The sequence below is a fragment of the Ambystoma mexicanum genome, chromosome 2q (genome assembly GCF_040938575.1).
Source record: "Ambystoma mexicanum isolate Mex_15411 chromosome 2q, UKY_AmexF1_1, whole genome shotgun sequence".
NCBI lineage: Eukaryota > Metazoa > Chordata > Amphibia > Caudata > Ambystomatidae > Ambystoma > Ambystoma mexicanum.
The window spans coordinates 609202921-609220114 of NC_090924.1; the positions used below are offsets into that span (position 1 = coordinate 609202921).

General features: G+C 43.7%; 1 protein-coding gene across 2 annotated transcripts in view; it reads right to left on the reverse strand.

Annotated features, from left to right (window-relative positions):
• Window positions 1–2260: 2260 nt before the first annotated feature.
• OXSR1 (oxidative stress responsive kinase 1) overlaps window positions 2261–17194 on the reverse strand; it is a 1686100-nt gene continuing 1671166 nt past the window's right edge. Inside the window, exon 18 of one of the 2 annotated variants that reach the window (XM_069647752.1) lies at window positions 2261–3852. In XM_069647752.1, the coding sequence (XP_069503853.1) occupies window positions 3778–3852 (75 nt within the window). In that variant the 3' untranslated portion in view covers window positions 2261–3777. The remainder of the gene's footprint in view (window positions 3853–17194) is intronic. The other variant, XM_069647753.1, reaches the window with a different exon arrangement.

Here is a 17194-nt window from a genome sequence, read left to right on the forward strand (position 1 = left end):
GAATGGGGACACGGAAGCACCGGCACCCTTGCTAACTCTCGTAGTCTGGTGGTCCGGTAAGGGTGCTGGTACGTTGCTACCGCACTCTTATTTCCGGACCGCCAGACTTGTAATGATGCCCATTTTCATGGTAAGCGGTCTTTTCTAAAGTTTTGAAGTTGCCTGTCTTACTGCTGTATTCTCTACATTCTTGAAAGGAATATGCCTATATGTGTTTTAATTGCATGTGTTATTTTACTCCACTATGCAGTACACACGTGTGCTCGGAATGTCCAAAGAAAAGCAGATAAAGAAAGGAAAAATCATCCTCAATTTGATGGAGAAATTATTTCTACATTTATTTTGTTCTGAAAGGCACAATTTATATGAACATGTGTGAAACCATGGACTAAAGAGCAGAGGAGTCTAAGCAAGTAATATTTTCGAAGACAAATACAATACATGTCCATAGGTACTGGAGGAACAGTCAAGAATCTGACATTTACCCACTGTAAAAGCAAAAGGAAACAGTGGCATTTTCTGCTCTCTAGGGGGAATGCTTTGAGTGAATAATTTACCAACAGAATTAAAACGCTACACATATACATTCGTCGACATGTTTATTCCCAATTACAAAAAGTCCATATTTGGACAAACATTTCGTACAGAAACCATGTGAAACTGAATACCTACTAAATCTGGGACTCTGCAATGCAAATGTATAAGTGGGTAAAGAAATACTGCAATAATATAATGGACAATTTGTTTTTTATTGATTAAAAATAATTAAGAGAAACATGCAGTAAAATACAAAGTCAAAAAAAAGAAAAAAAAGGCAGAATATTTTACACCTTTCAGTATATTCTACAACACACCAGGTCACCTAACGCTGGTCTATAATATCCTTAACATCAGATTGTGAAAGGGCTTAAGAGCTCAAATGGCAAAATACCACTAAAGATGAAAGCAAAAGGAATGGAAATGTAGTTCACGAAAAGAAAAGATCCATTTAAATAAACCACTGCCTTTTTCAGCCATTTTATAATCTAATCCAAATAGTACGAGAAGCAAGTGAGATTTAAACCATTGCACCCTTTTGGTGCCTGAAAATAATGGGAGTGATGCCTTCCACCTTGCCTTGTCATACACTCTGTCATATACAAATACATAGATAGTTCTGTGTCACTCCTAAATTAGTACTTTAAATAAGCAGGCTAACGGCTAGGTTAGAGGTTACTAAAATAGACAAGTTTGCACTGTTAGAAAAGCAAATACTGTGTGCGATGAACAGCATTGGCACTTGTACCTCAACAATCAAAACAAAATAGCAAGCGCTGTAGTTTCACCAAGTAGAACATTGGGTATCTGCCAAACATATGTTTCTACAGATCTAATTAACGCGATATTTCCACTCAAAATGGACATAACCCAAGGATAGTGCATTTCTTTCAAAGGCAAGGTGGGATTTGAGTGGAGAACAAAGTGGTGAATGGCATTATTTCACTTAAGCACTGTCTACAGGCCGAAGCAGCTCTATCAAAAACAATGAAGTATATGCCATGCAAGGCGATGCAGGGAATACTGAAATAGAGTAGCCCACGGATGCAAAGATGGCACAGGCTTCATGAGACGAAATCCTAGAAAACAATTTGGTGCTCTACATTGTCCAGGCTTATTAACGCAAACAAGGCGCTGTAACACTGCATCCAACTGGCAGTACTGTGAAACAATCTATGGGTCTGACAGAATGCCTATACCGCAGTATACTGCTGCTGCAGACCACACAACTGCCATCCTAGTCCAGATGTAAGGGATGGAAATTACATTTCTCCCATCATAAACTAGTTAGCTAGTGCTTTATCACACATACTATCTTCGGTATGCTTTTCACATAATAGTACATGCTCAATACTTAGTATTTTCAGCCTTTAGAGAACATTTTGCATAACCAGTCCCATATCCAATGTTGACTACAGGCTAAAAAAATACTGGTATAAGGAATATGCAAAATTCAGAAACACTCCCATAGGGGCTCAGAGAAAATATATAAATATATATATATTATTTAAAGACCTAGAAAGAAATAACATGCCCAATTGTCCCATTTTTACAAGTTCAGTAAAGGACTGTATACCCCCTATGAACACAAACATTCCCGTATATGTTAATTTTCCAACTAATGCTTTTATTTTTATAAAATCGTTCAAAGCTAGTAGCACATGACAAGGCCAACTGTGAGACAAATCGTACTTTAAAAAAAAGAAAAAAAAAATCAACACCATTGATTCACATTGTATTTAATGCATTTTCTATGAAAAATGGATAATTTATATGTAACCTAAATTTGTATTTAAAAACCACATACAATCAAGGACTAGATGTTGACTGCGCAGATTGAATTCAATCCCAATCAAACATGTGACTGCGGGTGGTAAGTCTAGTATGACCATAGCCAATAAACCTTGTTCCACTCGTCCATGGTTAGCATTGTTTCCATTGGCTAGTACTTATTGCTGTAAAATAGACTGTTGATGATTCTTGCAAGGTACTAAAGAGTTACGCACACACTTCAATTTTCACAATAGCAATAAACATGCCAGGTGTTTGGAGAAATAAATTAAGAAGTGTAATATGTTGACGTAGAAAGGTCCCAAGAACATTCTATGAAATTGGTTTACTTTGGTAACTTGGAAAGAAAAGAAAATCAGCATCTGGTGTTTCTATTAAATAAGTGCCCAAGTTGTTGTGATTCAACAAATAAGGCAAATCAAGGGTTTTGGCTACATGTTAATTAGATACAAGGGCACATGCTTCATCAACAGCTTTGCGGTTTTACTACTGTGTTGCATTGCCGAAAGTGACCGTTTCAACAAAGCTTTTGGTAGATACAGACATATTGAAACCTGAAAATACTGTAGAGGAGGTATGTATTTTACAATGAAATCAGATCTAAGAATCTAGGACCAATTTTTACAAAAAGCTGGCAAATAGAAGGGCTGCATGGAAATTAAGTTGGTTTTGACAAACTTCTCATCATTTCTAGGTTAGTCCGTCCAATGATGCTGGATACATGCTCTTTTCTGAAACAAAACTACCTTGGGATGAACTCTAATCTTTCCCACTGTAGTTTTACGAATGCAGTACAAATATCAGCATATCAATGTTTGTAAATAGCAAAATTAGAGAAACCTGGAACCAGTGTAAATATGTGTTTCCTGTGGATATGCTGCCATTATAGAAGGATTCATTGCAGCTGGAAGGGGTAGCTTAAAGTTGGTATTCATAAATGCACTTACAGTTTAACAGTAAGAGCTACAATGCACAAAACAACTTTACGTTTAAATGTCAGTTGAAAAGGTAAGATGACTGATAAGTTGTCCCTGTTACTTTTTTTTCTATTTGTTGTTCAATTTTAAAGCAAACCAATAAAACCATATGAGGGAGAACAAATTGCATTTTAATAGTGGCAGAACCCCTGTTGATGCTCAGTAGTATCATGTTTAAAATAAACCAATAACACGCAAGGGCAACAAGCATTGGCCAATATTAGATGTACATATTGGACATGTGAAATTCCCAACGTCTCGTTATCAATCCATCCTTTACACAAAATAGTCTACTTTTGTCTGCAACACTTGTTGAGTTACACTGTATGGTTGGGAGTCTGTTCATGAAATGGTGAATCTCCTTGTTGGGGCTGTACTTCAATTCTTTGGCAGCAGGGGTTTCTTTAGACCAACAGAAGTGTTACAAATGTGCACTTGTGGATTCTCACGGGGCTAGCTTGAGGTCTGTGGCTTAGCTGATGCTAAGCTGTGCAAATCCTATGAGTTTACCATCATCTGGAATATCGGAGCCCTCACTACCAGATGCCTGAGGATAAAACAAAGAAATAAATACAATATTACATTTCAAAATCAAGCTTCAAGTTTCTTTAAAAGAACTGATGAGGTCTTTACAAGCCACAATCAAAATCTGAAATTAGCAGATTTTATCGAAAATATTTGATCGAATTATTCATTTGATTGTTTTTAAGAGGTACAAATTGACCTTCTGTCAATTTTTTAGATTTACATTATATGACCTTCTTTAGGTTTATAATACCGTACAGGGGAGCAGTGGCTGCGGGAGTGTCCCCCACTTCCATTGGAATGATTGAGGGGGTATATGTCCAGGGAATCATTAAAATAGGGCATAGCAAGCAAACGTTCCTCTCCGTGGCGAAGGGGAAACACAGTATAAATGGGGCAATGGCACCCTTGTGTGGAATTCGTCATTTTTGACATGCTCAATGATTAACGGTTTTACCATCTACGTACAAACGGTAACTTCGAGCAATTCAATTTTGGTCAGGTCATCACAAACAAATTGTACGCGAACAAACAACCCAAATCCAAAATCTTACATTCACCGATACATGTTTACATCCTTACAATCGAACCGCCCTCAAAATTATCACACATCGTAATAATAGAAATGCAATTATCCAAACAGTTGTATTATCGAATAAAGAACAGTACGTAATTGAAATGCAACTCATATCTACCCCTCATAATGCACCCTATTATGCCAATTTAAGATTTGGTTTCTATTCAAAGGAAAAATCAAAGGCAATTGACATCATGAAACTTCCAATTTGATTTACCCCAAAGCAAATGTTGAAAACATATTAATCAAAACATCATGAAAACAATACAATGGAAGGATAAGGTATTGATCTCATACAACTCCATAGTAATCATCCAATTGAATTCAAAAGGATGAAAAGCTGAGGCTGCCAGACTTCAACATGCAGTCTATACAGAGTTGGTGATTGGCCCCTGAGCAAAATACATTTTATCAGTGGAAATGAAATAGTCTCAACATTTTATTTTATTGCCCATAGAACTGTCTAGCGGAGCATGGTGATGTTGGCGGTAAACAGAGAATTCTAAAGGCCCTTCTGTAAATAAGAGTTGTTATCCGATGTCAAAAACATCTAATCTGTACAAACCATCTTTCTCTTGGTGAGGTTGGGTGGAATGCATAAGACTCTGTGAAAGACACCATATTGCAAAACTAGTGTCAGACCTCTTCACCTTGGAAAAACATTCTTGGAAAACAACTGATGCAGCAGTGTCTCGTCCTTCAGCGAAGGTGTGTGTGTGTGCTTGTGCGCAACAAGTTCACTAATGGGGGCAAGAGACTAAACTGGACTGAAGCGGCAATGCCCTAAAGAAAAAAGCAATTTTGCAGTACTGGTGGTGGAGAATAGTTATAAATGCAAAGGTTCCCCATCGAGGGGAAAGGAAGCAGGTATCTGAGTACAGAATAGGTCAAAGCTGAAAGCAGGCAAACTGTTATCTGAAGTAACAGGTTTGGAGCCTCTGGTTCCAACAAGAAAATTAAATGTGATTTGTTCTCTGAGAGACTACAGCTTCTTTCATATTCCTGAAGCCAGAAGCAGCTGGGATATGAAATGACTGTACTCTGTGCATGCTTGCAGGATAAGGAAGGAAACGTCACATTCTCACACCGGCAAAATTCCCAAATCAAGATGTCATCTTGTTGTCTATCGCCATCTTGCAGCAGTGCCTCCTCGATCTTCGCAAGTGTCCATGGGACTGCCCCCAGTGCCACCTCAAATTACAGAAGGGAGACATGGAGGGTGAAACGCCAATTTAGGTATAAATGAAGAAACGGTGGGAGTAAGATGGCCCATTTACGGTACGTCTGCACATGAGCTCTATGCAGTGGCGGGCCAATTGCCACTGTGTATGATTGGCCAAGATAAATTGTGCAATTTTAACCATTACAATTGTTTGCACAAAAAAGATCTTGTAATTGGACATTTGTGAAAATAATGTAAAAATTGCATACCTCTCAGTAATGTTCTTTCTGATGGATTAGTCATACCTCACACAGATTCTTGAACTTAGATGTATCCTCTTCAATATCAGCTGTCTTTATAAACGTTTTCTGTCACCAAGGGACACAGTGCAACTTCATGTTGACTATGCTCAGAGCATGTGATGCTGAATTTGATGGTGTCAGTAGTGTCCCATTACCTTAGTTCTGCCCTTTTCCCTAGCATTCAGCAGCTCAGGAATCGCAGAACAGCAAGAGGTGAATGTGGATGGGGGGTAAGATAAGAGGGTGATGAGGAATCTGTGGGAGGAAGGACCAATCGTAACATCACTAGAGATTTGTTCTTCTAACAGATTTGTTCCTCTCAAAGATTCCTTATTTTAGATAGACTCCCAAAGTAGAAAATAACCTGGAGGAGGGCAAGAAACCACTATACCATCTACACCAGGAAACTAGGAAGCACTGCACAACCGAAGTGAACGTCCAGACTAGATCAAGAATCCAGGCAGAAGAGGTTGGTGAATGGGAGCAATATGGCCCACAAAGCTGCCCTACAGAGGGCCATAACAAGGACAACCTTCTGCAAGGCAGATGTAGCTATCTGGCCTAGATTACAACACTCCGAAACACAGAGGACGATCCACCTGGACAGGTCCTAGTTGGTAAAAGCCTTGTCGACATGAGGTCCAGCCCAAACAGCAGCTGGTCAACCTGCCTGATGTTCTTTGCATGTAAGACTACTCAGCTGAGAGCCCTCCTATGGACCAGCCAGTGAAACCACTCCATCTTTGATGAATGGAGGAGGGTAGACAAATTGAAGATTAATCTTCTGTGATATGGGAATTGGACACAATCTTTGGAAGGAAGGTCGGTCTTGTCCTCAGTCACTTTTTCCATGGAGAATACAAAATATGAAAAATTAACTTCATGGTGATCCATCTCTCCCTCCTTCAAAACTAGTTGGGAAAGCCGGCATAGGCAAACAGGCCGGAAAAGCTAGCTGGCTGCACTTTAAGAAATTTTGAAGGCGTGGGGCCTAGATCACGTGTGCGTCCCTACAAGCGGTGGGACCACACCTTACCCCTATGTCACCAACGTTCCACACCCAGGTCCTGTGGTTCCGCCGGTGGTGGAAGAATTTAAGTATATGCTTACTGTAGTGGATGGCTGGGTGGGTGTTGTGAAGGAGGGATAGCCTGGACTAAGAGAACCTGAATAACCATGAAAGACATTTTTCATTTATCTTTCGTCCTGGCTCTCCCTCTTTCCCAATTGGTTGGGACCAGACTAAAAAGTCTTAAAATAAGTAAGGGTGGAGGAGACAGCATGTACGGAATTCAGTCAAACAAGTTGTGGAGCACCTCTTGGCCGAATTTTGCATAATTTCTAGAAGATGTATCAATAGCATAGTGCTTGCAAAAGGCAAGCGGGGTAGCCCAGGTAGCTGCTTTATAGATTTCTACAATGGGAACATGTCTGGTGAAGGCTACAGATTCTGCTATGGCTCTAGTGGAATGAGCCAGAAGTCTCTGCGGCATGGTGAGCCTTTTCATATCATAAGCCCTGGAGATGCAGGAGACAACCCATCTGGCGACAGAAGCTTTAACTGCCTTATTGCCAGGAGAAGGACCCCCCCGTAAGTAATGAAGAGATTGTCTGCTTTTGTGAATGGTTTGGTCCTTTCTAGATAAAATTGTAGAGTTCTTACAACGTCTAGGTTATGTAATGTCTACTCGGCCGCGGAAGCATGCAGCCTAGGAAGAAAAACTGGAACACATATTTCCTGATTCAAATGAAAATCGGAAACCACCTTTGGTAGAAAGGAGGGGACCGTACAGACGACCGTTTATCCTTATGGAAAACTATACAAGGTTCCTTTGAGGAGAGCGCTTGGAGCTCTCCAATCCTTCTAGTCGAAGTAATGGCTACTAAGAATGCCGTTTTCCCATTTAGAAATTCTAATTCACATGAAGCCATAGGCTCGAATGGTTTCCGCCTTGGAGCTGACAAAACTACGCTGAGATCCCACTGAGGTGGAGGTTCACGAATAGGGAGATGTAAACGAAGAGGGCCCTCGAAGGGCCTGCGAATGGCTTTGTTCGAAAGAGAGAAGGACTTCTGTTTAGGTATGCTCCAATAGCCGATAAGTAATATTTGCAATCGTCTTCTTTGACACCTGTGCAAACTAGATAAGACATGAAGGATAGGACGTTATCACCAGAAGCCTCTAGAGGATAAAGGTCGTGGTCTAAGGCCCAGTGACAGAACCGTATGCCATTTCCTACGATATTGCTTCTTAGTAGAAGCTCTTCTGGAAGCTGACATGATGGTTATATTTTGCTCTGACAAATATAAGTGGGAGAAGGCTCGTTTTTTCAGAAACCAGGCCTTCAAGTTCAGGGGAGGGATGAAGAACTTGTCCTTTCGGTTGAGTCAAAAGATCTCTCGATGATGGGAGATCTAATTTGGAAGTCCCTGCTAAGTGTAGGAGATCTGGAAACCCAATCTGGCGAAGCCAGAACGGGGTTATAAGAATCATGGTTAGATTCTGTGACATTGAAACACTTGTGTATAAGCGCGTTATAAATGCCATATTATATGATATTTTGAATTTGAGCAATGTTTTGTTTATCAATGGGAGAGGGGGAAACCCATTAAGTGCTAGATTTGACCAATCCAGATGTAGAGCATCTCCAGGGGACTGAAGAATCTGACCTTGCCTTGATGTAAACTGAGGACCTAGAGAGTTGTGCTGTTTGGCAAACACGTTACTGATGGATGGCCCCACTTCTGAAATATCTTTGCTACAGACTGTTTCAGCTGCCACTTGTGCAGAGCAGACTAACCCGCTCAGTTTGTCTGCTAGGACGTTCTTCTTTCCCTTCAGATGGGACGACAACAAGACAATGTGATTCTGAATGGCCCAATACAAAATCATCTCTGCTAGGAGACACAAGGGAGCGGAAGGAGTACACCCCTGCTTGTCGATATAGAACATTGCAGTGGTATTTTCCGTTTAAATTTTCACCACCTTCCCTTGAAGTGAGGGAAGAAATTATTTTAGAGAGAAATATGGCTCTTAATACCAGGGCAGTTGTGTGGTCCTTTTCCTGAGAAGACCAAAGACTGTTTGCTGTTAGACTTAGGCAATGGGCTCCCCAACTGTACTCGGATGAGTCTGTTGTAATAAATATTTGGTGAAGAGGAGGCTGCAAAGGAGACCCGATTAACAGGTTCTATGGGGAACTCCACTAGATTACTGAGTCCTGAACAACTTGCTTTGGGATTTAAATCTTCATTTCCTGTTAATGCAACAGTCGGTCCCTGTTGCAGGCAAGATGCCACTGGACCGTTCTCATACAGAGCCTTGCAAAGGGAACTAGGTTTATATAAGAGGCCATTAGCCCTAAGAGCCTTTGAAACCACCACGCTGTAAGAATCTGATGTGTATTGAACTTTACGATGGTTTGTTGAGTTACTTAAACCTTTTCCCAGGGAGGAAAGGCTCTGTGTAGAGTAGTAGCTATGACTGCACCTAGGAATTGGATCCTTTGCGAAGGGATGAGCTTGGATTTTCCCACATTTATGGAAAACGCTAGGTTGAAAAGGGTGTGGCATGTTAATTGCATCTTTTGAAGTAAGGTCTAAGTGACTCCTTAGGGACGTGCGTAACATTATGGTGGAAGAAACCCTAATAGGACACATGCATAAGGCCCTGCCACTGTATTGTGACTGGATAAATATCAAACAATGGGTATTGGAAACAAAGGAAGGGGGTGGGGGATGTCCTGCTCCTGGCCAGAGCATGGCTCCCATAACAGAAACATGCCAGAAAAAATGTCCATCTTTTTAGCAGTAAAATATAAAGGGAAATGATTACAAAAAAAGAAAATTGATTCTAGATCTCTGGCGATTATTTGAGGATATGGAAGATCAGGAAGATGAAGAGAAATCCAGTGTCAGGGGATATACTCTGTAACGCCTAAATCTGCAGTAGGGTATACAAATCCAGTCTATAAGCCTCCAATAGTAGAGAGTTTCAACAACAGGATTATCAGGATCAGCAACTAGGGAGAGAACTCGAGTTTTTGCACCTCCATATAACCCATCCACAAGCGCTGACATGCCCGAACATCAGTGTACCTAAGGGGTCCACAAGCAGATATAAACAACTATTTAAGAGAGTTGCAGCAAAGGTTAGTCAGGGTACAGGAATCTGAAGTAGTATCACCAGACATAAGGGTACCAGTGCAGAAAATAGGGGATTGGAAGTCAGGAGATTTTTTGGTTATATTCAACCCTGGGGCAATAACAAATGTTTGTGTCGAAAAAGATGATGGCGAGAGGGTATGGACGGTCCTGGAACAAGAAGTAGAACAAGCAAGGGAAAATGAAGGGGACGATTAAGGTGGTAGAAATATTTAAGAGGCAGGGCAAGAAAGAGATCAAGGAGAAGAGGCGGCGAGAAGCCCGTTGTTAGGCAGAAACCTGTGCAGTTCCCTCTGGGACCACTGCAAAAGATTTAAGACTACAGGTGTTTGGCAGTAAACCCACTTGGTAGCAGTCTGTACCACACAGATTCACTTGGTAGCTGTGGCTGAGCAGTCAGACTTCCCTCAAGAAGAGTTAGGCAGTATGCAAAGTATACACAATAGGCACTCAGATACAATAGCACAAGCAAACACTGACCAGAGCTTTGGTATCAAGGTATATAAAACACTCCAGCCCTATTATTGTAAATCACTCTCAACACAGTTACTATTATTATATATACATCCCTTGTTCCTTATCAGACAAGTCTTAGTTAACACCACTTATTTCCAGACAGAGGTGAGCGCTTAACTATAGATGGCACTCCAATAAGTTAACGAAAAAGGGAGGGAAACAGGCAGAATGTAGGAAAATACACCACACTACTCTTTAGGAACTCTTAAGCAAGGCAGGAAAGTCAAAAGTTACTTGTGAGCCAAAGTCCATAGGCCGGGCCCACTCTTGGAGAGCAGGGCACAAATGCACCCAAGATCACACAATGACAACAGGCTTAAAAAGTCTTGCAGGGAGTTCAGAAAGGTTTTAGTTAGGCTCAGAAAAGTTTAGCCAGGGTGTCCCATGCTAACCCAGGTTCGAAAGCCGGGGGCTAAATGTACCCCGTACAGTCGGTTGCAAGGGAAGCCAGGCGGAACACGGTACCTTATGTGGAAAGGGTCCTCCAGCGGGGGCAGTTGTTCCTGGCAGCGGGTGCAAGTCGCGGCGTCGTCCAGAGGAAGAGAAGATCTCGACGTGGAGGAAAGATGAAGGTCGTTGCACTGCCAGGGAAGAAACCAGCCGCGGAGTTTTCCGGTTAAAGGTACTACCCTTTGATTCGCGGTAGTGGTAAAACATGGTATCCCGGTTGCCGGGGTGCTTGGCACAGGCAAGGCGGCCACGAGATGCTCCAGGAAGCGAAAAAGGAAGCAGACTGGTTATCCCCACCAGTCGAAGGAAGAAGACTCTCCGGGCTGGAGATCTCCTCTGTCGTTGGGAAAAGTGGTGAGACAGTCCAGCAGGGCTCCACCGGTGGTGTCGTAGCAGGTCGGCTCAGCTTCTCCCTCGTCGCATTCTTAGGTCCTGTGGCGACTTCTAAAGTTCCAGTCCCCAAAGCCCTGCTGTTATGCAGAAAACCCCCATTCACTCAGCATAGCTGTCACTCAAACATGCTAAGTGGTGAGCCGGCCGGCTCACCACTTGGGCCAATCAGGACGGAGTGCGACTTGAGTTGCCTAGGCAACTCAGTCCAGGGTGCCTAAATACCCCTCCACCCCTCCTAAGTACCCCAGACAGAGTGGCACCACTTTGGAGGGCTTCTGTGGAGAAGCCTGCCAAAAAGTGGAACAAAGGGCTCAACTTGGGTTGGAGTCACAGAAGCGAACACAAACGCCATTTTAGAACCGAGTTCTGGCAAAAAATACCAACCGGAGAATTAATATTAAATAAATAAACCGGCGGTATGTTCGAGGCTATAGAAATTAAATAATTAAAGTTGGTAGCCTCGAACAATGGGAAATCCCATAGAGATACATTTGCGGTCGAATATAAAAAGTAGTATCCACTGCCACCAGCCAAAACTCGATCAGCGGGGACGGAGACGTGCCCCCTCGACTAACAGACCCCGGGGCAATCGAATTGCCCCGGCCAGTACGTCCACAATATGATGGTTTGGATGGTTCTGGTCAGAATTTGAGACTAGTAAAGTCAATGGTGACTTTACATGCCCTGGGAGACAGTAGTCAGTCCCAGGGTATGGAGTCTATATTGGGGGGTCACTATGACACCCCTGTGTTACTGCACTGAGGGTGCTGTGTAACACACATCACAAAAACACATGAAGCCCTATGGAGTGAAAGACCCCATAGCCCAGTAAACACATCTAGAGTCAAAGAAACACACTCAAATCATGCCCAAGAATGAGGGTAAAAGAGTCTCACTCTTGGCAGGAGAAAAAAAATAAACCCCAAAAATCCAGCAAAGCTGCTGGGGGACTCACTACGTTAGGAAATTCAGCCTAAACAGAGAATTCTCCCTAACACCCGTCCCTGCCAAAAGAGGCAGTGAGAAGGGATAGACCAAGAAATAGACCAGATTTAATGGTGGCAGTGCAAGATCAGAAACATACTAAAAAGGGGATAGAAAACAAAATTGGCATACAGATGCCTCTTATACATAAGAGAGTAGGGATAACGCAATATGTGCCATGTCCTCAAATGGAAAAACAATTAGTTTAAAGCTCTCCTCCAGCTTACAGCCTGAGCCAGTAAATGGATCTATGAATTTGAAAAACGAACAGCAGGGCTAGCTTTAGCACTAGGAGATTTTAAGAGTTTACTGGTCGCCATAGTTGGGGACCAGGCTGGGGGCAATATGGGCAAGGGCTGGTTATCCTTGGATACGTCTTGCAGATAATGAACATGATGGAGTGGCCTTTAATGAAGTAAGGGCAAGGGATGCCCTACGAAGGATGTACCCAGATAGCCCTTACTTACATTCTTTAATGCAGTGCAAAATGGGTGATGGTGAGGACCCAGTTAGGTTTATTCTTAAGTTACAGGAAATGTGGAGAGTCGAGATAGGAATGGGACCACTCTGTACCATTGTACTATTTTATCGTAAAGAGGGGATTAACAAAAGAGGTCCAGAAGGAATTAAATAAAATTGTGGGAGTTGAAGCCAAAGGGTGGGCCGAGATACAAAGTATACTAATATGTAGTATAATAATCCACCATTGTAAGAGAATCAAGGAGCGGGACAGGGAGACAGCCCAGAAGTGGCAAACAGACAAGGCAAAACTAGTGGAAAAGAAACTAAATAAGGTTGTCATCCAAGCACCAGTGACGGCACTGGCTCAGGTGAAAGGGACATGAGACACTCGCCAAACTGTAAATTCCACAATTGCGGCACTATGAGGCAAAGGTGGAAAGGGACAATGGGGTGGGAGGGGGACAGTACCCCAAACCCCAGTGGCAGTATGAAGGAGCACCAAGGGGAAGAGGAGGATTTTGAGGTGCAAGAGCAGGAGGCTTTGGGGGGATAGGTCCCCAGGGAGGGGGATTGGGAATATCACAGTGCTGGTAACACGGGATATGGTGGTATTTTGCAAGGGAATGCAGGAACAGGCCTGGGATGGAATTTAGTTATGGGCCATCAACTTCACGGCAGGAATTCCAAGGGCCTCAAGGAATGGGACACCCGCAATTTGAGAGAGGGGGTCAAAATCAGGCAAGGTCACTGTGGGCAACCACCACAGCAGGGTGAGGGAACATAGTTTAACAGGATGGCAGGGGGAACAGGCGCCCCGTTCCAAGTAGTCACAATGGCTGGGGCGGCCCTTTTTCATTCCCCGGGACAAAGGCATATTTTGATTAAGAAAGCTCAAAGAGAGCCCTTGCATGTCCAATCCTTTCCTCCGACGGGACCTCCGTTCGAGCCTCTGCACTCAGCTCTGTTGAAGTTCTTGTCGTGGAAAACTGCATTTCTTGTGGCCATCACCTCCGCACGACGGGTGGGAGAGATCCAGGCCCTCTCCTGCAAGCCCCCGTACTTGACTTTTCACGACACGAGGGTAGTGCTCAGGACGCACCCCTCCTTCATGCCCAAGGTGCCGTCGGACTTCCACCTCAGCGAACCCTTGGTGTTGCCTGTTTTCTTCCCGTCGCCGGCTGAAAGGACTTTGCACTCGCTGAATGTGGCTAGAGTGCTGAAGTTCTACGTGGACCGCACAAAGAGTTTTCGGAAGACGTCACAACTTTTTGTGAACTTTGGACCTGTCAATCAGGGGAAGGCTCTCTCGAAGGCTTCCATTTCCAGATGGCTCTCTGGCTGTATCATTTACTGTAATCGGTTGGCAAACCGACCGCTGCCTGGCCATCCGAGAGCCCATTCCACCAGATCGATCGCAGCTACCACAGCGTTCCTATCTGGTGTGCCCTTGCTGGACATCTGCAGGGCTGCTACGTGGAGGTCGACGCACACCTTCACGAAATTCTACTGCGTCGATCGGGATTCCAGGGAGGAGTCCAGGGTCGGCCAAGCAGTGCTGTGCAACCTGTTCGCCTAAGGTGAGCCTGGTGAGGAGATAAGAATTGCTTAATGTTGAGTTTTGGATGTAATGCTTAATGTTGAGCCTTTGCCACCTCCCGTGGTTGTGCATGTGTGTACTGCTATGTATTCTTTTATTCATGAGCATGTGAATCCATGCCAGACCCCATGCTGGAGAAGGAACAAGTTACTTACCTGTAACTGTTGTTCTCCAGCATGGGTCTGGCATGGATTCACATGCGAACCCTCCCGCCTACCCCTCTGCGGCTCTTCACTTGGTCATACTGCCACTTCACGTGCTACCAAATCTGAAGATGGCTGCCCGAGGCGGGGCTTAGGGAGATGGCAGTCATTGGCTGTGGTCAGTATGACGCAGAGATCAGTGATTGGTTACTACTACGAAAGACAGATCAGAAACGAAACTGATACTGATTTTTCTTTACCGAGGATTCCCAGCCTGACGACAGGGAATATTCATGAGCATGTGAATCCATGCCAGACCCCATGCTGGAGAACTGTATCATTCACAGATCAAGGGGTAGTATGTTCCACTCCAGGGATGTGTGTAGCTCGAGCAATGGTAATAATCAATGTAATGTAATAGCAAGGGAGTTGGTAGTCCGAGGAATTTCTGTGGTCCCAGACGTATTTGTCAAGGTACTTCCAAATGCAGTGCCTCAAATTGCAACAAAATGTTGGCGAGTGCCCACAGATTTTATTTTCCGATCCAAGCTGCCAGGGACAATATTGTCATTAGATTTGCAAGTACTAGTAGTATCAGACAAAAGAGTAGTCCTGATTGCAACGGACCAGGACAAGTGTGAGTGGCGCGATAGACCCGACAGTACAATTGAAGGAAATAACTGACAAGTTATTTGTGGACAGGGAGCAAAATGGGGAGATTATTTTGGAAATCGGCATCATGGTGATATCATGGTGCAGTATAGAAAGGTACAGTGCCCCCTGATAGCAGTGGTGGCCCAGTCTTAATTTTTTGAGGAGGACATACGATATGCGTCAGCACAATTATGGACTCTTAAACCACATGATTGAGGGTTACTGAGAGATGTGACCATAGTACAGATTATGTTGAAGTCAGGAGCAGTACTCCCGAGGGTGCGGCAGTACCCGTTGTCAAGGGAAGCAGAGGAAGGGATAAAAGGCATTATCGTGCCATCCACGTCCCTGTGTAATTACGGCCATATACCCAGTCAAGAAAGCAACAGGGGGTAGTTGGAGGATGATCCAGGATCTACATCCTCTTAATGACGTGGTGCAGAAGGAGTTTCCGGTAGTTCCAAATCCGCCGACAATCCTATGTAGCATTCCCAAGACAACAGTGTACTTTACAGTGGTGTATCTGAAGAATGTGTTCTTCTCAATCTCACTCGACCTTGATTCATGGTATCTCACTGCGTTTACTATACTTGGGGCAACTTATTTCTGCAAACAGGAAAAAAATATTACCAGATAGGGCGGCGGCTGTACGCGACACCCCTAGGTCCAGTACCGTCAAGGATATGCAGCAGTTTTTGGGCTTATGTAATTATTGTAGGGCATGGCTCATAGACTATGCAGCCCGTATTACAAAGTCTCAGAGAAGGACAGAAGACAAAAAATTGTAAATTGGAATGGACTGAAGAAATTAATAGACGATTTGAGGACCTGAAAGAAGCAGTTTGCACGGACCCTGTTTTAGCAAGTCTGTATTATACAGAGGAGTTTAATTTATTTTCCCACTCATTGGACGGCTCATGACAGCAGTATTGACCCAAAAGACCACAATGGGCCACAAGCCATTGGATTATAGTGGGACGCTCGACTCAGTCATGCAGGGACAATTTGCATGCGAACAAGCATTCGTAGCAGCTACATTTGCGATAGAGAAAAGTTCCACGATTGTTATGGTGTGCTCCGTTACCTTGTTTGTGGAACATTCACTATTCATTTTGGAAAGTGCTAAATCGACCTTGATGACTCAGAGATCCTCAGCATATGACATTATAATATCCAAACCTCATATTCATACAGTAAAAGTGTAGGACAGTGAATCCCACCACATTTTTAACAGAGGCATCCACTGATGATGACCTAAAAACACATTACTGTGCTACATAGGAGGGTGAAGAGGAGGGTAAATCTAAAGCTAGAGACAATGCATTGACAGAAGGAGAAATACTATATGTTGATGGGTTATCAACAAATGACCAGGAGACGGGACGGAGGCACACATGGGCGGCAGTGGTGCGCGGTAAAGGGGGCGGGGGTGGAGCATGAAGTTCTGATCATAAAAAATAGAGCGGAACTTGTCGCTCTCATTGTGAGCCTCTCAAGGCAGTGTGTCACCATCTACTCAGACCTGGCATATGCCACAACAACAATGCATGCGGGTCTGTCTCGGAGGAGAGGAGAGAGTTTCAGGGGGCAGATGACTCTCCGGTACAGCATGCAAGACTGTTGGAAGAACTGATTGAAGCCTTACCATGGCCCTCCGCTGTGGCAGTCGTCAAATGTGCTGCCCAGACTAATGCCAGGGATGAAATCTCTAAAGGCTACACAGCTGCAGGCCATGTTGGCTGCCTAGCTCCCAGATACAATGTTAATAGAGTGTATAGTGACCATTCATGTAGAAAGCGAGACCACAGTTCCATACACAGCATTGCCCATATCGCAGGTTATGGAGCTGCAAGGGAAAGCGCCTCAGGAGGAAAAGGAGCCATGGTTGCGGAGGGGATGCAAACAGATTTATTGTGGAGGTGGAGGCAGAGGCAGGTGAGTTCTGGTAAGGTGGTGATGC